The sequence below is a fragment of the Echeneis naucrates genome, chromosome 8 (assembly GCF_900963305.1).
Source record: "Echeneis naucrates chromosome 8, fEcheNa1.1, whole genome shotgun sequence".
NCBI lineage: Eukaryota > Metazoa > Chordata > Actinopteri > Carangiformes > Echeneidae > Echeneis > Echeneis naucrates.
The window spans coordinates 2,497,475-2,524,095 of record NC_042518.1 but is presented as its reverse complement, the minus strand read 5'-3'; the positions used below and the strand labels follow the sequence as shown (position 1 = coordinate 2,524,095).

Here is a 26,621-nt window from a genome sequence, read left to right as displayed (position 1 = left end):
ATTTTATTAAAACTTAGCTGTAGATTTTCTTAATTTAAAAAGAAAAATCAAAAACAATTAAAAACACTTAAGACTTAAAACTAAAGACTGGAGACCAGACTTCAAAATGGAGGATGGGCGCACTTTGTAGTTCATATAGAGCTGGTAGTTTTAAATAAAAAATATTTTTTTAAGCGGCTGAGGCTGAAGTTTCACGGCAGCAGGGTTCAGTTTTGTCTGAATTATCACCTCCATGTTTAACCAGATTGAATCCTGCTGGTCAGACGCAGGCAGCCTGAGCTGAGCGTATTTGATTTCGCGCTCCTTATTGGCCAATCTCCATCTACGACAAGCCAAAGAGCCGCTCTTTCATTGGTCAGATTTCAACAGGCGGAAATAAATCTCCGGGCTGTGATTGGTCGAGCCTATCCGTCCGTCCGCCTCGTCAGTTTGTAAAAAAAAAAAAAAAAAAGAAGCTCCGTCCGACATGTCTTGTTTACGGTGAGCTCAGAAACACCAACCCTCCCTCCGTCCGGCTTCAGCGTTCATTTCGGGTAAGTTTGTGTTTAATCCAGAGTCCAGAGAGAAGAGGAAGCTCCCAGCTGCCGAAGCGAAGCCTCCTCCCCCACCCAGCCCCGGTCGATGTTCCCGGTCGGTCCCGGAAAAGACCGTTTTCTGACCGTTAGTAGATGTGACAGCTCCGGGCTCCGACTACTTCCTGGATCCGAGCTCGGCTCTCACACACCGTGAATGTCGCTGTTAGCCGCAAAAAAAAAAAAAAAACGGTGTTACCCGAAGCCCTGCGAGATAAATAACACACGGGGTTTTAGTTTCATCTAAATATATGCATTTACATTTATAACGCGTCGTTTGATTTATTTTTTTATACTTCGACGTTTGCTCATTTATAAAAGTTTGAATACGAAGCGGTGCCCATTCCAGCAAATAGACTCCGCTCAGTGTCTCTGACTGCCGCCTCCGTTTGATTGTAAACAACTGAAATAGATTTTGTTGTCTTTAATGAATTATCTCCACTGATGATCTTTACCAGCTCGGTTTTTGTTTGTTTTAACTAACTTTTCCATTGCTCAACGTGTCTTATTGCTTTGAGAGATTAATTGATAAGACAGGTAACCAACTATTTCGATAATGTGTGTATAAATATGTATATATAAGATTTCCGTATTTGTTGCGATAGCACACTTAACATATTTTGTTTCTGAGCCGTTGGTTGGACAAGAAAAGACATTTGGATATGTGACCATGTTTTAGTCTGATTAATTGGGGAAACATCTTCATTAGTTGATTGTTCTGGGTAACCTGTTCCTATTCTTCGTTGCAGAATAAACCTCCGTCGTAGAAGTTATAAAAGTAAGTGAAGCTTCCCCTTCTGAGACCGTTTTTGAAGTGCTTTTATATTGATATGATACCCCGCATGTTTGTGTTTTTTCATTGTTGTTATTCACAGAAAAGGCCAGACAAGCAGAGAGAGAGAGAGAGAGAAAGGGGATGTTGACTTATCCCTCTGACTCACTCCCTCAGATAGTTTGTCCAATGGATGAAGATGCTATTCCCCCAAACCCTTTCTGTAGTGCACCTCTCCTCCCCTTTTCCTCCATCACTCCCAGGTATAGTTATCCCAGCACCTTTTGATTTCGTTTGCTCTTTTTGTATTTTCCCTTTCCTTGCTCTTTGTCCCTTTTCTTTCTCTCTTGGCAGAATAGCTTAGGACACAGAGCACATACTGCGGAAAACTTCTCAGTATCCAATAACATTATACAATCAAGTCTGGCCAAAGCAGCACAGAGATTAGGAAAATTTATTTCATAGCAGAAGTTACGTGTGCCTGCTTTTTTTCCCTTTCAAATTTAGAGTACGCTTGCTGTGGATCAGGTTTAGTTGCCTGCAAAACACTTTGGTCTCAGAACTAGAGATGGGAATTGAAAGAATTTGATTGATGCTGGCGGCATTATCCATTGTGTGATTCTTTATTGACTGCTTTAAGCATTTCTGATAAATTTGCTGTGTTTGAGAGGGAGGCAGTGTGTGAAGCCTGCACATTTGAGCAGCGTTATTCTCTGAATCTGAATACAGTGTGGAAACAGAATAAGTTAGTAAGAGACTGTGTGGCATTGATGTTATTCTAGCATTACCCTCTGTCACAGGCCTGCATGCACCAGATATATGGCATTCCTGGAATTTATATCCACCGTCGCATAAAAAAATGTTTCAGCATGTTGAAGGTGTTTACAACTTTACTGGACCATTTTACAGTCATTGTTCATGGAAATGCTGCAGTCTCTTCTTGTAAAAGCATTCTAGGATTTGGACTGTTAAAACACTAGACTTTGCCGTCGCTGTTCTGAAATATGCATGTCCGAAGAACATACTGGTGTATAAGTGGAACTGATAAACCCAGAGACATACAACATGGATATTTGAGACCCTATGAAATCGGCTCCAGATTCCCATCCCATCCTGGCCTCATATTTTCAAAAGGATTTAAATTCCCCAGAAGGACAAACAATCTAAGCTGAAATTTAAAAAGCCTGTAATATTTGCATAGAGACAAGCCCCCATTTAGCTGAAGACAAAATGTGAATATTCAAGCAGAGGTCTTTTGTTTTGTTTAAAGTGCAAACAGTCGGGTTGTAATTAGCAAATATAGGCAGCGTGGATTGTAAATCCCATTTTCTCCTGATCTTGCACTCGTACATGCTGTCAATAGCTTTTTTTGGTGCTGATGGATTGTGCATCCAAGCACACCTCTGTTTTTCCCACTTTGTCGGAAACAAAGTATGCTGTAGGTTGGCTAAACAGATTCTTGTCAACTTTCACAGCTGTGCAAATGATGGAATATCTGGACACAGAAGGAGTGGTCGCATTCAAGGGATCAGAGCTCAAACAACGAAAAAGCAGAGCAGCACACACAGCAGCGCGCCTCAGAAACTGTCCAGACACAAACCGTCCCCCACCAAGAGACAAAGAGAAAGTGGAATCATGGTAAAACTTAAAAAAATCCAAACATTTTCAATTCCTAGAATAAAAAAAGGAGTGACTGCTCACACTTGTGCATTTCTCTTACGTATGTAGGTGCAAGTTTCCCAGACCAAGCAGCCGAGAGTTGAAAACACTCATGAGAAACAGAACCAGGTCAGATTTATCTTTCTTTGCTCTCGAAGTGGTCTCACTCAAACCTCCCTGTTTTTGTCAGCCTCCCAGTCTCCTTTCAGTCTGTCTGCGTGTCCTTGGTGTTGTTTTTCTTGTAATAAAGCTGTCTGTGTTTAATCTCTTTGTGCAGCAGCTGTACTGTACAGTTATGTATGGCAACATTGGGGATCAGTACAGTGAAGAGGGTGTGGGAGTTAATTGAGTGATTTAATCCTCCTTCACGGTCTGCTGCATCTGACACAGACAGGCAATCATGTGTCTTAATGTGACCCACTAGCTCCCAGACTGACAGTGTTGCAGAATTTAATATATATCTGCTGTCACTGCCTTCCCAGACAGGAGACAGAACGGCACAGAACTGACACAAATTACTTAATCTGGATCACTCACAGACGATTTCTCCCCTCCCTCATTATTTCAGCAGAATTAAGTCATCTGTCTGAGATATGTACATTCAACATGGAAACAAAAAAAAAACCAAAAACACATAAAATAAATAATCAAATAAATTAATGAATTAATCAAACAAGCACTCCAGCTACAATTTATTCGTCTGGCTGTTTGAACACAACTCTATTTAGTGCTGTAGTTTGGGACGAAGAAGCTAGATTCCCTTTTTCAAGTGGATGAGTCATAGATTAAAATGGAGCCAGCTATCTGGTGTAACCGTCTGGTGTTCAGGGATGCTGGGTTGAGCTGTGACTCACTGACTGGACCATTTCACTGTTTGATTGAGAGGAGTTCTGCTCTCTTTAAGACCAATTTCCAGCTATGACACCAGAGACAAAAAATAAAAGATCCTTGATCATATTAAATATTTTCTGTTCTGTTTGAGACAGGATCATCACACTATGGCAGTCAACTGCCATCTTTCTTCTTTCTAACATGCTAAATATTTCTTTATTTTGCAGGATGGATTTGAGTTTTGTTTTTCAGCAGAGAGTGAAAATAAGTAAGTTAAAACAATTTTTTTTTTATCGGTGTTTACAGATTTGTTTCATTTGTTTATCTAGAAGAACTGCTCACACAATCACAAAACGTCTTGTGTGTGTGCAGATTTTATTATATTATCCACAAAGGTCTAAAATTGTGTATTTCACGTTAACTTTTCAATAGCAGTTAATAAAAAAAAAAACAACAACTGTATTTTAAGTCATGATTTTGAAATAATAACATTTTTCTTTTCTGTTGTTATTGCAGGCAAAGAGACCAGAAACCCCCCTGCAAGAAACAAAATGTGTGTGCTGCAGAAAACGTAGATGAGCAGGTGGCTGACAGCACCACGCAGGATCTTGACATTACTAATTCTGACATGGATGCATGCGGGGGCCTGCCTATGGGACACACTGTTGAAAATGCATCCCCCCCAAAGGGATGGGTCATCGGGCCGTTGTTTCAGTCGTTCAAGTCGAAGATGGCCAGTTTCACAGAGATCGTCATGAGTCCCGTTAAACTCTTCAGGGCGAATAGTCCTCCACTGTCCATGGACCATCCAGACAAACTCTCTGAATTTGAACTACAGGATGATGGAGGATCTGATGTTGAGCCAAGCAATATGTTTCAGCCTGTGGGACAAAGTGATGAGAATCAAGAGGCTGAAATGGATGAGCAGAGGGTCAGTGATGTCGAAGCTGCACAAAACTCAAAAACCGTTGCTGCTCAATATTCTAAAAAACTTTCTATCGATGAGGAGTTTTCAACACCAAACAGCTCTGAGCAGATAGATGAATGTGGAATAACTCAGATGGAAAAAAACGTACCAGATTCTGTGCCTTCAGGAGACTGGCTGATACCCTGCATCAACTTAAAACAACTTTCAGTTACCTCCCCGATGCTGTTACAGCCCTGCACCAATGTAAGTGCCTCACAAGAATCTACGTTGAAGGTTTCCAGGGCAGTGGAGGAGCAGGACCAGCAGACTGTCCAGCTGAAACCGCTGCCTCGAAAACGAACCGGAAAAAGATCTGAATTAAAGAGTGTTATCTCGGAGCCTCTTATATCTGAAGTCAAAAAGGAAGAGCTGGGCGAGGAGCAGCTTTTTCAGAGGAGCTCAGTCGAATCTAAGAAGGTTAACTCAAGTGATGCTGAAAAAACTCAGCTGTTATGTTATGAAGACTGTCTTCGGGCTGATGGTGGTGATATAGGTGCCGAGGAAATTGAGAGCTTGGTCAGACAAACTCTCCAGGATAAGTTAAACAGTGTTGATGGATTGACAGTGAACCTGGAGCAGATGAACCCTGACACTTGCTCATCTGCAGGTTTTGGGAGAACAAAAAGGGGGCTAAAGCTGCCTGGTCATTCCCAAGAAGCAGCAAAGAGGAAAAGACAAATGGGAGATATCTCCGTAAAGGATGAGTTATTCAGTATGGCTTCAGATGGTGGCACACTCAGAGGGCTAAGACCACCAAAAAAGGAAGCAGCTTTGACAAATGTGGACGCGGTAGAAACACTCAAGCCTTCTAGAAAAAGACAAACTGTTTCAACAAGAGCAAATAGGAAAGGGAAAGGTGCACATGAAATAAATGAAGTCATTATGAACACACAGACTGAAAGTTCCCCCGATCCGATGTTGATTTGTTCGCTAGATAAAGACAGTGTTGTGTCGGAGAACAGCCAAAAGGGCAGCAGCAAGACGAAACCTAGTGGTTCATGTAAAAGACTGAAAACAAGAACGGGTGTGTATAAAAGCGATGTAAATATTGACAGTATGGATCTAGAGACCACTGTGGCAATCACTTCCACCCAAATCCAGCAGGAGCCGTTATCAAAGGTTCTTGTCCGTCCTGAAATAAAGCAGCTCAAGATCAAGTGCAGGGAAGCAAACAAGAAACCGTTAAAACGTAAATCGCCAATCCATGCGAGTTCTGCAACGGACTCAGACAGCACTTTGGTTTCTACCACGTCGGTTCTATCAATGGAGCCATTAGAACTCTTGCCCCTAGATTTTAACCCCTCTCCACCTCTTGCAGAGATAGGAGAGCTTAAAACCGAGCTACGCCAGCCGTCCAAGAAATCCAAAAGGGGTTGTAGGGGTGCTGTTAAGTCTTCTGAATCTGCCGTGATCCAGGACACAGCAGACAGGAAGTGTATCAGTAACCTTCATTTAAGAACCAAAGAGAGCCAGACTAATGGAGACAAAGGTAAAATCTCAATGGACCCTGTATATTTTGAAATGACACCTTTTGAAAGCAATCAGCAACTTGTTCCTCCTCTCTCCCAGCTGTGTGCAAATTTATATAAGCAAGGCAATAATGAGGTAGAGCAGAGTTGTGGTCCTGATGCTGAGGCAGTCAACCCCAGCACCGTCAGCGACTGCAGACTAAGATCTAGTGCGAGAAGAGTGAACGTCAAATCCAGGAGAGCAGACAAACAGAGGAGGTGCGCAGCTCTGCATAGCAGGAGTCATAACCACGAAGAAATGACAAACTCAGTCACTATGGAGGATGCAGATCTGACAACAGCGAGTACTCACTCAGAAAATGTTTTTTCAAGGCGCTTGTTACGCAGCTACTCGTGCCCGGAGATCCCCTCCCTCTTTTCGCATGACACAGCGTGGGCTCAGTCTCCTCTGTACTCTCCACAACACAGCAGGACTCACACATCACACCAGCACCGCTCTTCCCACACTCCTCTTATCCCTCATGCCCACAAATTCCTGCGGCGTGCTCGTCGACACACAGTGTGCAGCGTGGAGGTGGAGAGGGAGATCGCTCCTCTGTGTCTTCGTAAAGAGGTTTACCCGTCCAGAAGATCCGCCCTGTACGACAGCGTCTCCCAATACCTGTCCCCCACTCTCGCACTTTCTCCCAGCACTTCCCTCTCGGCTCTGGCGTCCTTTTTCCTCTCAAGCCACCTGGCTTTCCTCTCCAAGAAGGATGACAGCAGAGGAGGCACTGCAGTCGGCCCCGGCACTTCCAGTTCCACTTGCTCCTCCTCGTCTTCAACATCACCTGTGAGCTCCTCCACGTGGCACCTTCCTGGATTCCATCACAGAAGTGACTCCTCTCACGCTACATCAGAGTCTAGTGGCAGGTAACACACCGGTTTTAACGTGTTAGGAAAAAAGAAAAATAATACCTGAGTCATACTCAGATGAACTCTTGGTCTTATGGTCTTATTTGCAGCGGGAATCCCCTGGAGTGTGAAATTGAGAGACGGCAGCAGAGCGAGGAGGAGGACGATGGCGAAGACACAAGTTCTTCCAGTCAGGAGTATGAAGATGCTGCACTGAGAGAGGAAAAAGCTCTGTCTGATTCTGAGATCAAGGTAAACATGATGTGCCATCTCTCACTTGTGTCTGAAATATCTCTGATACAGAGAGCCGGTAGCTCATTCAGAATGTCCCTGTGGTGATACGTCCTTGTTGTTGAAGAGTCGCTTACTGATCTTCCCAGATGGACGCAGGTTTCGATCATGCACATATTTTTGCTCATCAGTCACACGGTTATATTTGCCCTGATACACTGAACATATCTGACTTGTTCCACTGTCAACACTGATGCTTTTGTTTTATTTCTCCTGTCACAACAGCTCTGGCCTCTAACTTTCCTTTTCTTCTTCACAGGTAGTTCAAAAACACGAAGAGCGAGGGAAGGTGTCGTCCATCAGAATTCGGAAAACTCTCCCTAAACCTCAGAACAACCTGACACCGATGGGCCTGCCCAAACCCATCAGGTACATTCTGATACTCTGATTACAGCATTCCTCCAAGTTCACGCTTTGACTTTCAGACTGTTCATTTATTCTTTTATTTATCTGGGGCTTTCCTCTCAGACTGTGATGCACACGGGACACATCTGTGTGTTCCCAGAAAGGTTCATCTGTTACAACAAAGACAGCTGCCACTTTCAGTTCGAAAAGCGTTGACATAAAAAACATATAACGTGTCTGACCTCCCTCCTAAACGAATACAAAAAGCAGGATCATGTAAGCTCGGAGCCGTGTCACGCATTACATAATTCCTCCTTAACGTAATTCTCACACAGCTGCAGCTGATTGGCAGTGAATTCACAAACATAAATCAAACATGCAACACACTCATCAAAGTGCAACAAATCATTTTGGATCATTCAATGCTTTTGTCCTATTTATATTTTTGTTAGTAATATTCAGACTGACTCCAACATTGTTTTCTTTTCTTTATGTCTCACTGCAGGCTTAAAAAGAAGGACTTCAGTTTGGAAGAAATTTACACCAATAAGAATTTCAGCAAACCTCCTGAAAGGTAGGTTCACATCAGACAAGTGAAAAAATGTAGCTGTGTCGTGTGTTACTTAGTTAAATCTACACATTAATTCAAATATGTGACACAAAATGTTTTCTCATTAAAAACATGCCACTAAAAGAATTAAAAAATGTCATGATGTTGGCAGATTCACTTGAAATTATCATGTTGTACTTTGTTGCCACAAGTTTCAATTAATCTCAAAATTAAAACTGACTCCACTGGTTGTAAAAATAACATTGAATTGAAGTCTATGGGAAAATGCCCTTCTTTCTCCCTGATTTATTAGCTCAGTAAACGTTTTCCAGATGAGTTCATGGTCTCAGTCTCTAGTTTCAAAATGTTCATTTTTTAAATGATGGTCCCATTTCCATTCAGACATTTAGCTACTGTCTGATTGACAGACTGCACTAAACAATTAGAACAGCGTGTAGAGCAGGTCCGATCCTCCCCTCAGCCCAGTCTTTCTTTAAAAATGATTTATTTTCTGGAGACAAATATTAAAGTAGAAACTTTAAATCAGCGGCAGCGTCACTGTGGTTTGACCAGGAGGTGGCACCACAACAGCGATCAGCTGATGTTTAGGTGTTTGTGCTCTGGCCATCTTTATCATAACTGACATCCCATAACTCTCCACGTCTTTCAGCCGACTGGAGACCATATTCGAGGTGCCGCTCAATCGCAGGAATGGGTCCGAGTCCTGGTTTGGCCAAAAACGCATGAAGCGCTTTTTAGAGTTCCTGGAGGTCGGCGAGGCCAGAAAACCAAAGAAGCCCCTCGTCGGAGTCGGGAAAGCTGGTCTGTCATCCTCCAGGACGAGACGAGGGGGCTTTGCTAAAGACGAAGCGTCACTCAGCGTGCAGGACGTGGACTCTCTGCTCTGTGCCAAGCTGGATCAGCTGAACCTCTGGCTGATACACGATCAAAAGGACAGCTGACAAACGCCTTTTAAATCATTAAACACCGCAATACTGATCATATGACTCACGGAGCACAATCTGTGGCTTTTCCTTTTGTCAACACAATCATTGTAGAAATATTGTGGTGATAAGTTGTTACTGAAGCGTTAGCTATTCCGTCTTTTGCATTTTTAGCCTGTAAGTTCAAGAACAGTTCATCATAGGACTATAGATGCATTTCGTCCAACGCGCCTGTTAAAGACACCGTTCAAAAGCATCGTCCATAAAGTCGCGCCGAAGTATCAAGTTCAGATTTCATCTTGTTTCTTTGTCTGCGTCAGATTTGACAGGAAGCGCTGTATTAAATAAGGAAGGTGACCTCGCAGCATCATTGTAAGTTATTTATAAAGGCAGCTATTTTTTTATGAAATTCTGATTCTAACTTTAAAAACGTGCCAGCGAGAGATTTGTCTTTGCGCCAGTCAAGTCTCTGTCCATAACGGCTTTGTGCGGACAGGTGTGTCTGCACGCAGCACAAACACAATGAGTCATTTTATTCAGCTCAGGCCAGACCCTGTTCAATTCACCAACTGTTGGTTTTTGATTTCATTTTTGTTGTATAAAATGTAACGTGGAAACAATGCAGCACTCCAGAGAGACAGTTTCTAATGAAGAGAAACTGTCTCTGTATCACCTGTGGACCTCTGTTGGTTTCTTTGTGGTGTCTATACTTGTGACTTCTTGATGAACTGCCTAAAAATGGACGTTTTTGTTTTTTGACAAATTTTAATGATGTTGCCTTAACTGGAAGATTTAAATAGATATTTGTACGTCCCCCCCCCCCTCCCCCAAAAGCACAAACCTTTCTTTCATTTTTATTATAAAATTGTCTCTTACATGTTTGTATAAAAGTACACAGAATGGACATGTTCGCCGTTAATAAAAGCTAACACAGTAACAATGCAATAAGGATCCTGCTACAGACCCAATCCTTCATGTTCAAGATTCACAGACTAATTTATCAACTTTTGTGGTATATAAAAAATATACAGTGTCTATAAATGAGTGTTAAGATGTAAGGTCCACAAATATGAAAGATTGGGTCACGACAGAAATGATGACTTTAATCTTTAATATATATATAAAACGTATAAATGTAATGCAGCGTGACGTCTCAAACTGTAGGTGTTGCTGGCTTTTCCTTTTTGATTTTCTATTGTCCCTAGACTTGTCCATATGTTCATATATTGTTAAATAAATATTATAGTGAATAAGAAAACATGGGGGTGGCTGTCTGTGTAAAAATATATATTTATATGTTGCCTCAGAGAAAAATAGGAAAGTGTAAACTGGAGCAGGAAAGGTTCCAGCTTGTTGTCTCTGTTTTCATGTAACGACTGGTTCCTCCGTTTCTTTGTGGCCGACAGGCAGCATTGAACTGTCCGCTGTCTGGTCTCCGTTAGTTCTCCTCCCTGGAGCTTCCTCAAAGTCCGTCAGTTTTTCAGAGTAGCCAGATATGAGAAGAGCGCCAATAAGATGGGGCACATGGCCAGGAAGGAAACCCAGGCCACGATGGAGATGATGCCGAGCTTTCTGGCTCGCAGTGAAAACTTTGACTTTTCCGCTTGATCTTCCGTCGTCTCCGCCTGTTGGAAGTGAAGACATAAAAAAATCAGGAGAAGTGACAGAAATAACATCACTGAAGTTCTGTCCTTTTACTTCCTCGGCGGCCAGTGTGGGGAAAAAAGTTCCCCCCTTTAAATATTATTTCTGATCTCATCACAACTCAAAATAGCGTAATAATAATAAAACACTGATTATAAACCATAATCTGCTGCTCTGCAGCAGAAACATGAAGCTGTTGAACAGGAGCAGCATTAAATGAGTTCAAGGTGTTTGAACCAACATCCTTTATCATGTCTGACCTTTTTTAAACGTAAACTTTGTTTAAAGTAAATAAATTGTGCAGTGACTGCATTTTGTCTGCCTAACTGAACTCCACTTGATGTGATAAGTTTTTCATCTGTGTTAATCTGCTCTGATTTTTTATTTTGTTCATATTTAAAAAAAAAAAAAAAAATCAGCTCTGTTTCTGTTTAGTTGTTTTTGTTTGTTTTGTTTTTTTTACTCAGGGTGCTGCAGCTAAATGTAAAAACGTTTAACACCAAACTGTTGTTTTATTAAACAGCAGAGAAGTCACTGATGTGAACTATTTCTTCTGTGATGAAGCACAGCAGGGAAAAGAAGCCTGAGAAGTCCAGAGTCAGCATCCGGACTTTGGCTGGTGCTCACTGAAGCTGGGAGAGAGAGAGATCATAAATACCTTGACTGAATTAATCAGAGCGTTGATGCCGATGCAGGAGATGCCGCAGATGATGCTGCTGATGGCCAGTTTCCTGTGATACTTGTCGCTGCAGCAGGACGCGGCGGTCCATCCACGGCTGCTGCTCTCTTGGGTGGAGGAGTCACCTGAGCCTGTGATGGTCCTCAGCGGCACGTCCTCCATGTGTACCAACGTGTGATTTGAGTTAGACATTTCTGCAAAACACCACAGATTCACGTGAGCTGTCAGTTAGTCTGAGGTTCAACGTTCCTTTCCAATGTTTTGAGTCTGAGGACAACCCTGTCTGGGTCTGCGTTCCTGTAATCACACCTTAAATGGATTTAGTGCTCCGGGTCTTTTCGGGGCAATAAGACTGAAGAGTCACATGTTGTGCTGAATCTATTCTGCTCTTGATGTTTCTACTGAAAACTGACTTCAGCTCCGATGAGCATCACACTGATGTCTCCTTTCATTCTTACTCCTGAATACTGCTGACATGTCCCTTTGTTTTATGGGAAAACAGCAAAGGTTTGAAGGTTTATAAATAATCTCTGATGGCCTTCTTTCCTTCCTCCTGGGGTGGGGTGGGGGGGGGGGGGTCAGTGCTGCTGCTTGATTTGTATAGAAACTGAAAGAAAAAAATCCCCTTCTTTTCAAAGACTTTAAAATTTACATCCTCCAAACACAATCAATCCCTCCAAAAATCTTTGGGGATGTTTCCAGCACGGCAAAGACAGAAAGTTCCCTGTGAACGATGTAAAACGGGGCACAGATCAGAGTGTTCTCTGTCAGGCAGACAACAACAATAAAATCCTGAAACACTTGTGGGAACAAAACGAAAGAAGTACAGGAATCTGGCAGCTTGGAGCTGTCATGCAGACTTGCAAACATAAAATGTGTTTGATCTAATCTCAGTTTCTGTTAAAGTGCATGCCGGTGTTCTTCTCGTGTCTGTCAGCAGGGAGTTGGACCGACTCCTTGTGAATCATTTGTATGTGAGAAACTGGAAGAGAGAGAACCGACTGATTCAGACAGTTTCTGTTCTTTGATTTCACTTCAACTAAAAAGAGGAATCTGACTGGGTGAAAGAAAAAGAGAAAATCGAACACCATTTGAGTGTCATGGATCTAAACCTCATTTATAGACAATCAATCCTTTAAAACACAAACCTGATCAGATCTGGAAGGCGCCGGTTTGAATCAGCGAATCCTCAGTGTGTTTCTAAAATTCTCTCAGTCTCAGCTGTGTTGTGTTTCCTTCCAGTCTCAGCTGAGAAGTTCTGTATGAGTCGGTCCAAACGCCACAGTCTGTCCCAGCCAAAGCCCCACAGAGATATGAGTTGTTGAGTGACAGGATTTGTAGGCTGGGAGTGAAACTGTGTGAACCTCCACACCCATTTTAAAGTGCAGGCGTTTCTTCCTTTTCTTTTTTTTTATTTGCTTCTGTCTTGCCCTCCCACATTTGTTCACCCAGTTATATTCTTCAGTGTGCATTCCCTGCTGACTCTCTTTCTCTCTCCTTTTTGGGCTGTGTGTCAAATTGTGTGTTTCCCTCGCCACATTACGTGGAGCTGGGAAAGACATGTCAGCACTCGCATTGCCTTGAGGTGGAACAGCTACAGATTCCTGTCTATCTCGTTATTCATTAAAGTAATCTCAGAGGAAACAACAGAACTCGGATAGTTGTCTTTTTTTACACACAGCAACACAAACAGTCACCCATCCCTCAAGTCCCTTTGAAACACAGGTGGATCTGGACCAGGTCCCTTCTTGTGCCTGAGCATTTCTAGTTTCTGCCCTATCATCCCCAGATAAGAGGGGCAGTATTATCTGCCCCTTGGCCCAGGAATTGATAAATACCTGACTGCATTTTTTCAGGGCTGACACTGCCCTTGCTTCATCATATTACCTCATGGCTAACCAGATTTACTCACGATGAGTAACAGTGTGGGAGGGAACGTGTTGTGTTTTCATTCAGTTGACCGGGTTTCTGAATCAGACATAGACTATAAAAGCAGCAAGTTTTGCCAGTTTTCAAACCGAAAACATTGATTATATAAATATATGAATATAGTAGCAGCCTTATCTCACAACACTAAACTGCTGGCACTCTTTCCAAGTAATACAAATATGGTCTTCATTGCTTATCGTCTTTTTATTGAAATGATGGTTCCATTCAGGGGGAATCCAGACCATAAAGGATGTTTCAGGAACGTAGCCAGCATGTGACTGACAGACAGTCACGCTAAAGAGCAGATAAGAGGAAGAGTTATAATACTTTGTGTGATCCTTTAAATTCCATGCAATATGAATGATGAACACAAACCTGTATTAAATGGACAATCAATCAGCTCAGCCTCAATAGCAACTTTTAGCAGGCGATTAAAAATCATAGATTCATTATTTATTCTGAGGGAAATTGAGGAAATCAAGAATAAGATGGTAAACATCACATGCAGCTTTTTTATTTTTAGATACATTTGGATACAGCTGATCTTTTCATAATCCATGATCACATATATTATGGTCTATTTAATAATTTTAATAACGTTTTTTATGTCTGTGTGACTTGAATGAAGAGCCAACTATAAATTTTTGCTAAATATACATTTTTAAGTTGTATTTTTACAGATTGCCACAAAAGGACTGAGATAATAATAATAAATAATAATAATAATAATAATAATAATAATAATAATAATAATAATAATAAGAAGAAGAAGAAGAAGAAGAAGAATAAGAAGAAGAAGAAGAAGAAGAAGAAGAAGAAGAAGAAGAAGGAGAAAAGTTTAAAACCGGAAATCTGAGGCTTGTACGTCACCCTGACGTAGCTCCGCCCCCGACTCTCAATCCACCAATCAAAACTCGCCAAAGCGGGACGGCGGAAAACAACACGGAAGCGCTGCAAAACAAAACACGACACGTCGGCCAGAGCGAAAGAGGAGTGATAGTAAATACAAACCGGTGGATTTCACTGCAGGTCGTCGTTCTCTCTGTTAGCTTAGTGTCCCTCAATCTTCTCTCTCCATGGAGGACGACAGTCGGGAGCTTTTAGCCACAGAGAGCTACGGAAGTGCAGAGTCCTGGAAGTATTCTGCAAAGGACGGGCAGCTGCAGCGGAGCAGAGATGGCAGCCGGGGCCAGTCAGGGAGAAACTCCATGGTTGGCTTCTTTAAAGTAAGAATTTACTGCTGCTTATTTCCAGCATCGCCTCTGCACAGATGTGACATTTGAACTTTTTTTTTTTTATTATTATTATTTCAGAGTGTGTTTCTGCCTCAAGGGTATCCAGAGAGTGTCAGTGAGGACTACCTGCAGTACCAGTTCTGGGACACTGTGCAGGTGGAGTAGACAAAAACCGAACCAACTGACGGAGCTCTTCTTCAGTCCCATCACACTGTCTTCTGTCTCCCCCAGGCCTTCTCCAGCTCTCTCTCTGGGACTTTGGCCACTCAGGCCTCCCTGAAAGGAGTCGGCGTTGGAAACCAAGAGGCGACGGTGGCCGCAGCCACAGCCACCTGGTTATTAAGAGGTGATCCCTGAAGAGCATATAAGAAAGTTACAACCCGATAGTACAACTTGTCAAACAATGTTCTCCCCTTCAGATGGGACAGGCATGTTGGGAAGGATCCTGTTTGCCTGGCAGAAAGGGTAGGCCCATATCAGTGTGTTCATCCAGTCAGACAGAAGTTATTTATTCCTTGTTTCAATATTTATTAAATTCTGTGTCTGTCTAACAGGAGGAAACTGGACTCTGAGGCCAAAAAATGGAGGTATGCTTGATGTGCAGGCACGAAAGACGAAATCACTATAAACAGTATATGAAAAACTTAAAGACTTTTTAAAAATTTTACCTCCCAGGCTTTTTGCCGACGTTCTCAACGATATTGCCATGTTCATGGAGATATTGGCCCCATACTTTCCTGCTTTCTTTACCGTGATTGTGTGCACTGCAGGTCTATTCAAGGTAAAAGATGATTAAAATAATTTAAACCAGCTGATATTCACAAAGCTAAAAGAAGAGCGACTTAAAAAAATGACCCTTCAGGCATGACTCATGTCAGCTTTCCTGAAATCTGAACCATCAGGGGCAAACAACTGGAGTTCTTTCAGCACCATGACGTCTTTTTTTGCTTCTCTTCCCTTGTAAATAACTGGGTAATGCCTCACGCCTGCTGGTCTGTCACTGCTCATCTTCTTCAGTCTATTGTCGGAGTGGCGGGCGGCGCGACCAGAGCTGCTCTCACTGTTCATCAGGCTCGCAGAGACAACATGGCTGATATATCTGCTAAAGATGGCAGTCAGGTACTTGGGGGGGGGGGGGGATACCTGTTATGTTTCTAATGGGATAGTGCAGTCATGGCACAGAAAATTTAAGGATGAAAACCAATATGTGTATTTTACTTTCCACAGGAGACTTTAGTGAATTTGGCCGGACTCCTGGTCAGTTTGATTCTCATCCCCCTCGTCACTGATAACCCAGTGTAAGTGTTTACATTTGATCTGTGTTAACTAAATTAATGTACATTATAGATTAATGTTACTGTGATTATCTCCCACTCTGAAAGTGGGAGATACTACTTAAAACTGTACTATTATACAGTCTGCTGACCTGTTTGGTCTACAGACTATACATTAACTATATCTTGTAATTTTATTTTATACTTTGTAAAACTGCACTAAAATTTCATTCATTATATTTTTATATTCAAATGACAATAAGCACATCACCTAAAATGTTAGTGATTTAACAACATCTCCTTCTCTCTGTCTTCCCTCAGACTGACTCTCAGTCTCTTCTTCCTCTTCACCATCCTCCACCTCTTTGCCAACTACAAGGCTGTACGTTCAGTTGTGATGGAAACCTTCAATGAGGCGCGACTTTCCATCGTGTTACAGCAGTACCTGAGAGACAAACGAATCCTGACTCCCCTCGAGGCCAATAAGAGAGAACCAGTTTTCTTTGGTAAAATAAAAAAAAAAGTAAAAACAAAGAAATGTATTTACCTTTCTTGGCCGTTCCATTTATCATATTGAAGTGAAATGGAGATACACTTGTAAGATGTTGATTCCTTCAACTGCAGATGATTAAATCTTCTACTTTTGTCCAGAGTTTAGGAAGGTGCTGCCAATTAAACTCGGATTGAGGCTACAAGAGGTGGTGCAAAGGTAATAGCAATTTCATTTTTGCTTGTATAATGAAGCACAATAAACTTCAGAACAGATCATTTTGATTTCTTTTCTGTTTTGTAGCCAAGAAGAATTTGAGTTGGCTCTGCAGAAGAACAGCAAGCCTTACCTCTTAGGAGTGAGAAACGGTATGTGAGACTGAAAAGATTTCTAGATTTCTCCCTCCACATAATAACGGTGTGTTCAGGAGCCACCAAGAATATTTTGGATGTTTTTAACTCAGCTGTCTTCCCTCCCAGGGTGCGTATGTGTTTGTCTGGGACCAGCAGCATCAGTGCATGATGAAATCAGAGCGATGTGTCAGGCTGTCTGGATCAGCAGCACGATGAGTCCAGCAGCTTCCACAGAACCTTCTGCACAACAGCAGCAAAGTGAGCTTTGCTCTCCATTCGTACCACACTCACAGCAGCACTTCAATGATTCACTGATTTGTTTTTTTTTGTTTTTTTTTAAAGTCTCCTGGGCAATGGTGCACGAAAGTCACAAGCTGATGGACACTATTTTTAATAATTTTTTCAAAGGTGGGCTTCCACAAACCTTTTCTAATCTGTAAAAAAGCAGCTGAACATTGTGTTTGTTTCTTATCAGTGAAACCATCATTGTGCTTACACCATCTCCAGGTGTGGAAGCTGCAGGATGGGACACAAAACGAGCTCTACTGGACTGGGATGAGTGGAGGGTTGAGTGGAAATTAAAAAGCAACTGAGCAAATACTGATTCTTTACGTCAGAATGCTTATGATTTTTTTTTCATCATTGTGTTTAAATATCAGTAGGGATGATATCATACAGCTATTTGTACAGGAATATTTGGATTTTTGTTGACAAAAAGACTTCGTTCAAATACAGAAAATCTATTTTGCGTTTATTTCTTTCATTTTTGAGATATACTCATTTTATAAAATATCAGAAATTGAAATAAAATCCACAATAAGTGCAATTAACAGCATGTCTTCAAAATAAATTATTTAAAACTGCAAGTCTCTTAGAGCTCCAGATACTTATGAGCATATATATATATAATTATAATTATTTTAATAGTTTTACAGACTTCTTTAGTTCTTGTGTTTCCTGGAGGACTGGGCTGCTCATGAACATCGAACCAATTAATGTACCACGAAGAAGAAGGAAAGTCACTTGGTTCCGTCAAGTTGGATACATTCTTTGTAGAAATACCGGAAGTGGGTGTCTCGAGTTGGAGAATTTGAGCAATAATAGTCGTTGAACGTGGTTTCATTGTGATGTTTTGATGCTGAAATAATGAATTGATTGTGTGTTGTTTAATGGAGAATGTTTGCAGTATTTCCACACGCGTTAAGAGAGACGTTTTCAACTTTACGCTATTATTCTGTAACTTTTAACCGGATGTGTCTACTGTATCGTTGCTAGCTCAACCAGCAACTCTTGATAACAAAATCCGGTTTTTTGTTCGTAAAACGGCCGAAACTGTGTTTTAAAATGGGAAGATATAAATGTGCATATCACTGTGAGAACTCCGGTGACTCGGATGTGAAGTTTTTTAAGTAAGTTTTCTAAATTAGTAACTCCTTGTCACCTAAAATCGGGGGGCTGCTAGCTAGCAGACGTGTGAGCTAATCGTTAAGCTAACAACAAAAATCAACGTGAACGTGTTTTCAGTTCTTCTCAGCGATTTATGTCCTACAAATTGAAGAAAAATGCAGTTAAATCTTTTGATTTAGTCTCGTCGTATGTGTTGATGGAGGACACTTTCTGCTGTCTTTAGTGATGGAAATGGACCAAACTGTTGATTTTAAAATAAACTTTCAGTGCAGTTAAATTTATTTCATCCTTCCTTTGGTAGATGACCAGGGTCACTTTTTGACTGATTTAAAAGATATTATCAAATGGACTCAGATTTAAGCCTACTGCTGCTGAGAACAAATGGGTAACATTTGTAAGAAATAAACAAAATGGCATCAGGGACTCAAGCTTTAGTTTAAGTAGTTGTGTGTTATTACAGGTTTCCGCTTTATAATCCCCGAAAACTTAAAAAATGGCTGGTCAACATGAAGTGGAAGGACTGGACTCCATCCCGCTTCTCTGTGCTGTGCATTCATCACTTTGAGGAGCAATACATCGACAGGACAGGCAAATGTGTGAAACTCAGAGAAGATGCAGTTCCCACCATATTTTCATCCCCTGAGGACGCACAGAAAAAGAAGGTTTGTATGAAGTGAACCGTTTAAGAATGAAACAATCAGCTGCTTTGTGGTTGGAAATTTGTCCAGGAATGAGACAATTTCCAGGTCTTCAGATTCTCTTTAATTGGCTAGCTTCCCTTGTAAAAATCATCTGTTTGAGATAACTTATGAAAGTGAGTATCTGTGATTATCTCATTGATGCAGGCTTCCACCAAACCAAGAAGTAAGAGACGCAAGGTGAGACCTGACCTGTGCTGACATTTAACAGTTAATTCTTATAAATATTATTCAACATGTTGGACCTTTTTCAAACAGTTTCTGTGATCTCTTGGTCCAGCCACAGGAAAAAACCTCTCCGTCGAGTCCAGCTCAGTCTCCGACCAGCTCCCCTGCCCCGGCAAAGCAAAACATCCAGAACAAAGACACAAGCCAGACAGCGCAAGAGGCTGCAGGGTATGTTACTTTATTAGCCGTCGCACAGTTACTACCTGACTAGCATCACATCCCTTATAACTTTCAAATAATTTCCAGTTTGTTTATTTAATGATCCTGATGTCAGTGAGATATCAGTAAATACCTACTAAGTGCTGCTTATAATGACAACATGTCCACTGGTTGCTATGCTACACTGCCTATTAGTGTGACACAGCTGTCCATGATACAAACTTTCTGTTTCTCTGCTCAGAGACAAAGACTCAAAAAGGTTGGACAAATGGAGGATTATTGTGGATGAAGGGCTTCTGAAGATTGAGTCATTTCCTCACTTCTTTCATGGAGATTATTGTGTACCACAGGTAAGTCGCATGTAATAATTATGCCAATTATGGTATGACTTGGTGAATTAAAGTGCCTTTTGTTGTTAGATGTATCATTACATGTGATTTCGTATATATATCTGTACTAACAGGATATTCAGTGGGCTCCAGATGGTGATTTCACTGTAAGTCATTGACATGATTTTACATTTTAAATATTTTCTCTTTCATACTCAATGCTGTGGTTTATTTTAATGAAATTGCCTTCTGTAATTTTCACAGTCAGAGTGTAAAGATCCTGAAAACACAATCGAGGTGGGTGTCAACATGAAAGTGTAGCATCTTAACTAACTTGAAGCAATGATTTGGATAGCAATCAGGTGAAATTGTGTGATGAGAAGATATTTAATCAGAGCACGTGCCTACAGGTGAAGGAGGCGTGGCAGTGGCTCGGTCTTGACGTCAGAGGGCCTCTGCCCCAGACACTGAATGGACACAAATACATTCTCACTGTGGCAGATTATTACTCCAAGTGGGTGGAGGCGTTACCGATGCAGTCATGTCTCCCTTCTGATGTGGCGAAACACATCACGGACATCATCGCCCACTTTGGATACCCGTTCAGGATCCTGTCCAGGCTGCCCCATGACATCGTCCACAAAGTGAGTGACAGCTGAACTCTGTGTCCCAAACATAGACTGAATATAAACATGAGCACAGACTCTGGGGCTGCGACGTGAAGCTGAAGAGCCTTTGACCTGCATTATCTCTAATTATGTGTACAAGTACATGTGATTGACGTGATTGAACAACAAAGTGCGTTAGCATTGTGTCCTCATCTCACCTCATTTAAGATCAACAGAGAGCTAAAAGATCAGCTGAAGGTCACCATCGCACTCGTTGTCCATCATCAGCAGACCGGCACTGCAGATCCGATCACACAGCAGCTGATAGACAGGTGTGTATTTAGACTGTATGACAAAACTGAGACCACAATCATCTTCACCTGCAAAATGATTCTGGAATCTCTAACTGCAGGATGGTAAGCGATCTAATCCAAGAGCATGCGGCTGACTGGGACGTCTACCTGCCTGCCAAGGTCTTCAGTCTGTGCTTTAAAGAGCATTCTAACACCAAGGAGAGGCCTTTTTCACTGCTGTGTTGTCGAGGGCTGGAGCCTGTTCAGTCCCCCAGAGGCCTGAATGTGAGTGAAGCTTCTGAACATCCTGATACCTGCTGAGTCTTTGTCTGGAAACTGAAATTAATCTTGTCTTTGTTCCACAGTATGATTACTCCAAGATCCGAGAGAGCGCCTTCGTAATCAGATAGATGGTTGAACTGCATCAGGCAAGTTAACATGCGTTAATAAAATTCCATCACAGTAAACCTTGTGTCTTATTCCATCTTATTATTTTGCAGGTCAATGAAAGCAGAAACCGCAGAGGGATCAGTGCTCCTCAGAGAAGAATTCTGTCTACGTCAGGAAAAAGTGCTCTGACTTCATGGTGTCACTGCAGGAACACAGGAAGACTTCGCTGACTGCGTGGATTTTGGAGATGACTGTTAGATTTCCTTTATTTATTTTTGAGGCATTTTTTATCCTTTGTTCCTGTTTGACAGTCATGCTTACCGGCGTCATGTGTCTCTCATAAACATCATGAGATAAAATGATGATCCCAAACATCTTGTGATAACACACACGTGTCTTCACCTGTCAAACTCGTTGTGGTCACAGCTGGTTTGTGGACGAGATAAAGCCAGAACATAAGAACACTCACAGTGGAAAGACGCGCAGCTGTTTGTTTCACTGAAGAGGCAGATGAGGCCACGATGAGAGTTACTGAAGCTCAGCTTAGTTCACTTCTCTTTGGTTCAAAGTGCTTTGATCCAAATTAAAGGAGGAATAAAGCTCCACAAAGAACACAATGCTTTTGAGGAAGGCATTGTGTGTCTCTCTGTAAGGATAACCACAATGAGGGAACATGAACTCATTGTGTATTTTGTGCAAGAAAACTGGATGGACTGCATTTTTCTTAAAATGAATGAAAGCATGTGAGCATCCCAAAAACATTTTGGATGATTGTCATCTCTCTCAGGCCCAGTTTCGTTGTGTATTCGTAACTGTCACACGTCACTGGATTACACAAACATCTGTGGTAAAACAAATGTGTCTGAAGAAAGTTTGTGATTTAATATAAGTTGACTCATGGTAGAGTTTTAAGTTTAGTTTGGTTTAAAAAAAGAAAATCCTTCATGTCATACCAACATCAGAGTAATTTTTAAGTGAAAGTGTATCAGAACCATATACACAAGAACAAAAAAAGATGATTTATGCCAAAGTTTATAAAAAATAAAAATAACAGACTATCCACCATTTCCAGATTTACAAATAGAATCAGAATCAGCTTTGTTGGCCAGATATGTTCACACACACACACAACGAACTTGACTCCAAGTACTTACATACAAATACAATAGACAACAAGAAGAAAAGTCAAGGATGAGTGAGTATGTAAATTTATATCTGTATGTTCCTTTAAAAACTATATTATTAACATGAATGTCTGCTGGCTGCTGTCAGACATTAAAAACTATCAACATATAGAACATATAATAAATATATATTTTTAAAACTTAAACTTCTTAACATTTGTCATTTTTTACAGACTTTATTTGACCTTATTTGTTCTTATTATTATTATTATTATTATTATTATTAACAAAATAATTATGTTCCGCATCAGCGGCCGGTCGGGGCCGGTGTAGCCGAGCAGCGACCCCTTCCGGCCGGGCGCGGAGCCGCAGCTGGGCCGCTCTGTGATCTCACTGCTGTCGCTGTGCGGTGGAGGCGGTTTTGTTTTTTTTTTTTTTTTAATTTACGGAGCTCAGCCAAACGCAGGAAATGGTGAGTGAGGAAAAAGCAGACTCGGCTCGTCCGGTACCGGCCTGCGGACCGGGCCACCTTCACATGGATCGGATTAAATCCCGGTTCGGGGATTAGAAGTCGGATCGCTCAGCTGAGCGGAGTCCTCCGTCTTTGTTTAGCTAACCGATGCTAACTCGAGTTAGCTTCCAGCGTCAACACAGCCTGGATGGTGCTAATAAACTGCTCAAGATGGCTCAATGAGGACAAGTTTAGATTGAAAAAGAAGAAGAAGCGAAGTGGGGCGCGTAAATTTAGAATTAGTTTGGAAAAGTGTCAGTTTAGTCAACAAGCTTTGTATTTTTTCCCCCTTTTTTTTAAGAAAAGCTAATGAAAGCTTGCCGTGTGCAAGCTAGTTAGCTCAAGTTGTCAGCCCGGCTAACGTTTTGGTCCGAGCAACAACTGAGGTTAAAATCATCTGCTGGTTAAGTTACATTTTAAAATGCTTGGTAACTCGGGGAGGACGGGGGATGTTTTCCGGACCTTACTGACTGAAAGGAGCTAACAGTTGGCTGAGCGTTCCTAGTTTTCCTGGCTAGCTGCCACGGACAGCTAAGCTACCTTGGCGTGACGCTAGCTAGCAGCTGCTGCTCGGTGAAGTCCATGAAAACAGAGCTGTGTGTTTTCTCTGAGTGGCCTTAATGTTATTAATCCAGCCTGAAACTCCGGCTGCATCAATGCTGTGTCTTTGTACTCTCAAAGCTTGAATGCATCCATGTCATTTGATAACAGGTGTGTTGGACTAAATGGTGAAACTTCTGTGTGTTGATGGCAGATTTAGGTAGAAATCATTTGTGAGTGTTGGACAAACTAAAAGGGAGATCATCTTACACACTGTATCTCGGTGCTTTTTCTGCCTTTGACATAATGTAGTTAAACCCCGGTGAATGAGTGGTTTTAGGGAACTGTGGCTCCAGAGGTTTCCAGTATCACATATGACAAAGCAACATTTACAAGGTCAACTATGAAGTTGGTTGTTCTTTTTCTTTCCCTGAACGAGTCAGTATCTCATTTCCACTCTCTCCTGTGTCACTTGATCTCTCCTCAGGATGTGTTTCTAATGATCCGACGTCACAAGACGACCATCTTCACTGATGCCAAAGAGTCCACCACAGTCTACGAACTTAAGCACATCGTGGAAGGCATTTTAAAGAGGCCACCTGAAGACCAGAGGCTCTATAAGGTGAATTAAATTACCCGGAGCGTCATGGAGGAATCGTCTCAGTTTACTGGGCTGTTTCAGCCTGTAAACCTTCTGGAAGTACAGATTTTAATGATTTGTTAGATAGGATCAATTACTTACACGATTGTCATTACTTCCCCAAACGAATTATCTTAAATTATTGCTGAAGTTTGTATCATAATGCATTTTGTCACAGATTGGCTCACTGAATGTGACTAGAAGTCAGCACAAAGACAAAATAAAGACGTCAACCTATCGGCGGCCGATGGTAACCAGGGCAACCAATTCAAAATGCCAAATGCCATGATAGAGGGATATCCATAAACGTATCACGTGACACACATATAGTGAAGCTGAATGCAAAGCTTGAACTTCTTCTCACTGGAATCTTCTTAACACTTTAGAGGGCTTTAAAAAAAAAAAAACAACTTCAGTGAATACACTGTGTGTGTTAGAACAAACATTTGTCTTCATAACAAGCAACTCTCCGAAATCTCTTCAGGCGCCGTGAACATGATTTCTGAAAGGTACACACTGATAATGAGTTCACTTTGTACTGCGAACCTCGTAAATGTGGTGAGTGAACGACTGGCTTTGTTAATTTTCTTCACCAGGATGATGTGTTGCTTATCGACAGTCAAACTCTTGGCAATTGTGGCTTCACAAATCAAACAGCTCGACCTCAGGCTCCAGCCACGGTGGGATTAGCTTTCCGTCTGGGCGGTGAGTAGTTGACCCTTTTGATCAAACTAGTTTCCTTTTTGTGTTGATTCTCCTTTTATTTCAGGCCACAGTTTCAGCAGCTCTGATTTACTTTCTGTCTTGTGTGTGTGTCTCTCCTTTCGCTGTCATAACTTCCCGTGTCTTTCTGCCCAGATGATTCATTTGAGCAGCTGAGGATTGAGCCCTTCTCCACTCCTCCAGAGCTCCCTGACGTCATGAAGCCCCAGGACTCGGGCAGCACAGCCAATGAGCAGGCCGTACAGTGAGGGTGGGGGCGGGAAAAGGAGAGGGACGCACAGGGGGTCTGAGGGTGGACGCACAGGGGGAGGGATGGGCTGAATTTTGGAAAGTGATGCCTCAGTGAGTGAGTTTCAGCTCACTTATCTTCAGCTGGGCGTAAACAATTACAAACACAGAGTCCTCTTATTGTAAATGTCGAGGGCCGCTTCAAAGGGGTTCATATGTTCTGAAATCGGAGAACGCATGCTAAATTGATACTTTCACACAAGACCCTTCAGAGATACCTGATGGACTTGTCATGACACTGTCAGTCATCCATGGGATTGGTAAAGGCTGAACATGAAGAATTGTACCTCGTATTTAATGAATTGTAGTCTTTATTTGAGGTGAGGCTAATGCAGTCTTACTTGTGTTTTTTATTTTGCTGGCTTAAACGTGGGAGTTGATAAGGTGTGACATTTTTAGGCTTTTATTTTTGTGTTTCTTTATTAAACTATTACTAGGACTTAACATGTTTTTGGTCTTCAGATATGTGTTGCAACAATAGCTAGGAGTTTGTGAATTTCTAAGTTCTTCTCTGTATTTAAAAAAAACAAACAAACAAAAAAAAAACTTCTGAACAATATGAATCTGAAATAAAAGGAAGATTCACTTGCTGGCAAAGAGATGAACCAAATATTTCCTGGTACTTTATCTCTCAGTAGTTCTCATTCTGTAGCTGCTCACAGGACTTACTGAGACTGAGTGCACTCTGTTGTGGGTTTCTACAATGCTGGCCCAGGCCTGGTGATGAAAATGAGTCACAAAGAGCAAAAACAGTGATTATTGATTAATTTATATTCTAACAAAGGTGGGAACTAACCAACTTCACTCCCCAATGTTTGATTGGAGCCGAAGGAAATCATTGAGATGCTGGTGAGATCTTGCTGACGTAAATCATCAGGCCCGATTGTTAATAGTAAACACAAAGCAATTTAAGTTGAACAGGAAGTTGGTGTAATGAGTTATGGAACTGTGTCTGTGAATAGTGGGCTGCACACTTGGCCCTCCATTGTCACCAGAATCCCTGCCCATTAAGTTTTACTTCATGCTGCAACCTGCATTGTGTTACACCATTAATACCTTAACATGCATTGTTTTCCTATGGAGGAATAAAAATAAACTCTTCTTCTGCACAACAAATCATCAAATTCAAGTGTATTAAAATGACATGTCATGATCTAAGTGGCTATCATTAAAAACAAAAGTTTCCACAGGACAGACTATTCTGACTTGGGGGGTTTTGAATGAAACAGCAAAACAAAAGGCGCTTGCAAATTGCAGCTGTTAAACAGTGGAACATGATCAAAGTTGCACTTGTAACTGATTTAACATTAAAGCAACTGTTTTTCACCCTTGTGCTCTCTGTTGTTTTTGTATGATTGTGTAGCCTGTAGTAAAGTATCATTTTGTGCACAGGATTACAATCTTTGATTTGTATTTCATTTTTAAAAAAACATACTTAACTGTTAGAGAGTACAGATCTTTAGGTTTGTAAGGTCTTAAATTTTGGGATTCCTATTGGATTCTGATTGGAAATCTTTTCAGTTCTACTGGAAACAAATTAGTAATAGTTATTTGAACTATTAGTCATTGTAATCCGTTGTGTGTGTACAATGACAATAAAAGGTTCTATTGGAAATAACCATAATCTATTGGATCTTATAATTTTAAATTTTTATAGTCTTTCACTGTAGTCGCTGTAAAATCTTACTGAAAATCACATTCAAACCAACTTTATATATTAACTAATTAATTCAGGTCTGCGCACATTCTGAAAAATCACATCACATTAATAAACATTTTAAAAAT

The 26,621-nt window shown here is 41.4% G+C and overlaps 5 protein-coding genes across 9 annotated transcripts; 4 read left to right on the top strand and 1 right to left on the bottom strand.

The window, feature by feature from the left end:
- The first annotated feature begins 450 nt into the window (after positions 1-450).
- Positions 451-11,180, top strand: prr14 (proline rich 14). The gene is made up of 11 exons (XM_029509044.1): positions 451-533; positions 1,322-1,350; positions 1,448-1,607; positions 2,820-2,982; positions 3,073-3,132; positions 4,062-4,102; positions 4,351-7,182; positions 7,275-7,416; positions 7,715-7,824; positions 8,306-8,374; positions 9,021-11,180. Exons 3-11 carry the CDS (start codon positions 1,489-1,491, stop codon positions 9,310-9,312), a joined length of 3,828 nt encoding a protein of 1,275 aa, XP_029364904.1. The 5' UTR covers positions 451-533; positions 1,322-1,350; positions 1,448-1,488; the 3' UTR covers positions 9,313-11,180.
- Positions 10,120-12,976, bottom strand: LOC115047846 (transmembrane protein 265-like). The gene is made up of 3 exons (XM_029509046.1): positions 12,766-12,976; positions 11,597-11,811; positions 10,120-10,919 (listed from the first exon to the last, which is right to left on the bottom strand). Exons 2-3 carry the CDS (start codon positions 11,807-11,809, stop codon positions 10,767-10,769), a joined length of 366 nt encoding a protein of 121 aa, XP_029364906.1. The 5' UTR covers positions 11,810-11,811; positions 12,766-12,976; the 3' UTR covers positions 10,120-10,766.
- A 1,519-nt stretch (positions 12,977-14,495) lies between these two features.
- rusf1 (RUS family member 1) lies at positions 14,496-17,719 on the top strand. Its single transcript, XM_029509460.1, has 14 exons — positions 14,496-14,772; positions 14,860-14,937; positions 15,013-15,127; positions 15,201-15,246; positions 15,336-15,368; positions 15,457-15,562; positions 15,799-15,900; positions 16,009-16,079; positions 16,377-16,561; positions 16,707-16,764; positions 16,849-16,913; positions 17,025-17,156; positions 17,241-17,306; positions 17,406-17,719. Exons 1-14 carry the CDS (start codon positions 14,623-14,625, stop codon positions 17,489-17,491), a joined length of 1,293 nt encoding a protein of 430 aa, XP_029365320.1. The 5' UTR covers positions 14,496-14,622; the 3' UTR covers positions 17,492-17,719.
- A 399-nt stretch (positions 17,720-18,118) lies between these two features.
- Positions 18,119-22,328, top strand: LOC115048149 (uncharacterized). Its single transcript, XM_029509461.1, has 12 exons — positions 18,119-18,307; positions 18,766-18,967; positions 19,151-19,183; positions 19,284-19,399; positions 19,632-19,740; positions 19,854-19,886; positions 19,984-20,016; positions 20,130-20,363; positions 20,556-20,659; positions 20,740-20,905; positions 20,986-21,048; positions 21,121-22,328. The coding sequence occupies exons 1-11, from the start codon at positions 18,243-18,245 to the stop codon at positions 21,028-21,030; spliced, it is 1,140 nt and encodes a 379-aa protein (XP_029365321.1). The 5' UTR covers positions 18,119-18,242; the 3' UTR covers positions 21,031-21,048; positions 21,121-22,328.
- Positions 22,329-22,548: 220 nt separating this feature from the next.
- On the top strand, positions 22,549-26,162 carry LOC115047331 (elongin-B-like). 5 transcript variants are annotated; one of them, XM_029508182.1, is made up of 4 exons: positions 22,549-22,606; positions 23,673-23,807; positions 24,422-24,530; positions 24,684-26,162. In XM_029508182.1, the coding sequence occupies exons 1-4, from the start codon at positions 22,604-22,606 to the stop codon at positions 24,794-24,796; spliced, it is 360 nt and encodes a 119-aa protein (XP_029364042.1). In that variant the 5' UTR covers positions 22,549-22,603; the 3' UTR covers positions 24,797-26,162. The 5 variants fall into 5 exon arrangements, with proteins under 5 accessions (XP_029364042.1, XP_029364043.1, XP_029364041.1 ...); XM_029508183.1 differs by lacking the exon at positions 22,549-22,606 and adding an exon at positions 22,613-23,356; XM_029508184.1 differs by lacking the exon at positions 22,549-22,606 and adding an exon at positions 23,498-23,581.
- Positions 26,163-26,621: the final 459 nt, after the last annotated feature.

Bases quoted from the DNA above. Each gene is read 5' to 3' on its own strand.
- rusf1 (XM_029509460.1), top strand. From the start codon at position 14,623: ATGGAGGACGACAGTCGGGAGCTTTTAGCCACAGAGAGCTACGGAAGT. The intron at 15,369-15,456 runs GTATGCTTGATG...TTTACCTCCCAG, and splicing joins TCTGAGGCCAAAAAATGGAG to GCTTTTTGCCGACGTTCTCA. The intron at 15,901-16,008 runs GTACTTGGGGGG...TACTTTCCACAG, and splicing joins CTGCTAAAGATGGCAGTCAG to GAGACTTTAGTGAATTTGGC.
- LOC115047331 (XM_029508180.1), top strand. From the start codon at position 23,589: ATGAAGTTGGTTGTTCTTTTTCTTTCCCTGAACGAGTCAGTATCTCAT. The intron at 23,808-24,421 runs GTGAATTAAATT...TTTCTTCACCAG, and splicing joins AAGACCAGAGGCTCTATAAG to GATGATGTGTTGCTTATCGA. The intron at 24,531-24,683 runs GTGAGTAGTTGA...CTTTCTGCCCAG, and splicing joins ATTAGCTTTCCGTCTGGGCG to ATGATTCATTTGAGCAGCTG.
- prr14 (XM_029509044.1), top strand. From the start codon at position 1,489: ATGTTGACTTATCCCTCTGACTCACTCCCTCAGATAGTTTGTCCAATG. The intron at 3,133-4,061 runs GTCAGATTTATC...TTTATTTTGCAG, and splicing joins CTCATGAGAAACAGAACCAG to GATGGATTTGAGTTTTGTTT. The intron at 4,103-4,350 runs GTAAGTTAAAAC...TTGTTATTGCAG, and splicing joins TCAGCAGAGAGTGAAAATAA to GCAAAGAGACCAGAAACCCC.
- LOC115047846 (XM_029509046.1), bottom strand. From the start codon at position 11,809: ATGTCTAACTCAAATCACACGTTGGTACACATGGAGGACGTGCCGCTG. The intron at 10,920-11,596 runs GTATTTATGATC...CACTTCCAACAG, and splicing joins CTCTGATTAATTCAGTCAAG to GCGGAGACGACGGAAGATCA.
- LOC115048149 (XM_029509461.1), top strand. From the start codon at position 18,243: ATGGGAAGATATAAATGTGCATATCACTGTGAGAACTCCGGTGACTCG. The intron at 19,400-19,631 runs GTATGTTACTTT...TTCTCTGCTCAG, and splicing joins ACAGCGCAAGAGGCTGCAGG to AGACAAAGACTCAAAAAGGT. The intron at 20,017-20,129 runs GTGGGTGTCAAC...ACGTGCCTACAG, and splicing joins ATCCTGAAAACACAATCGAG to GTGAAGGAGGCGTGGCAGTG.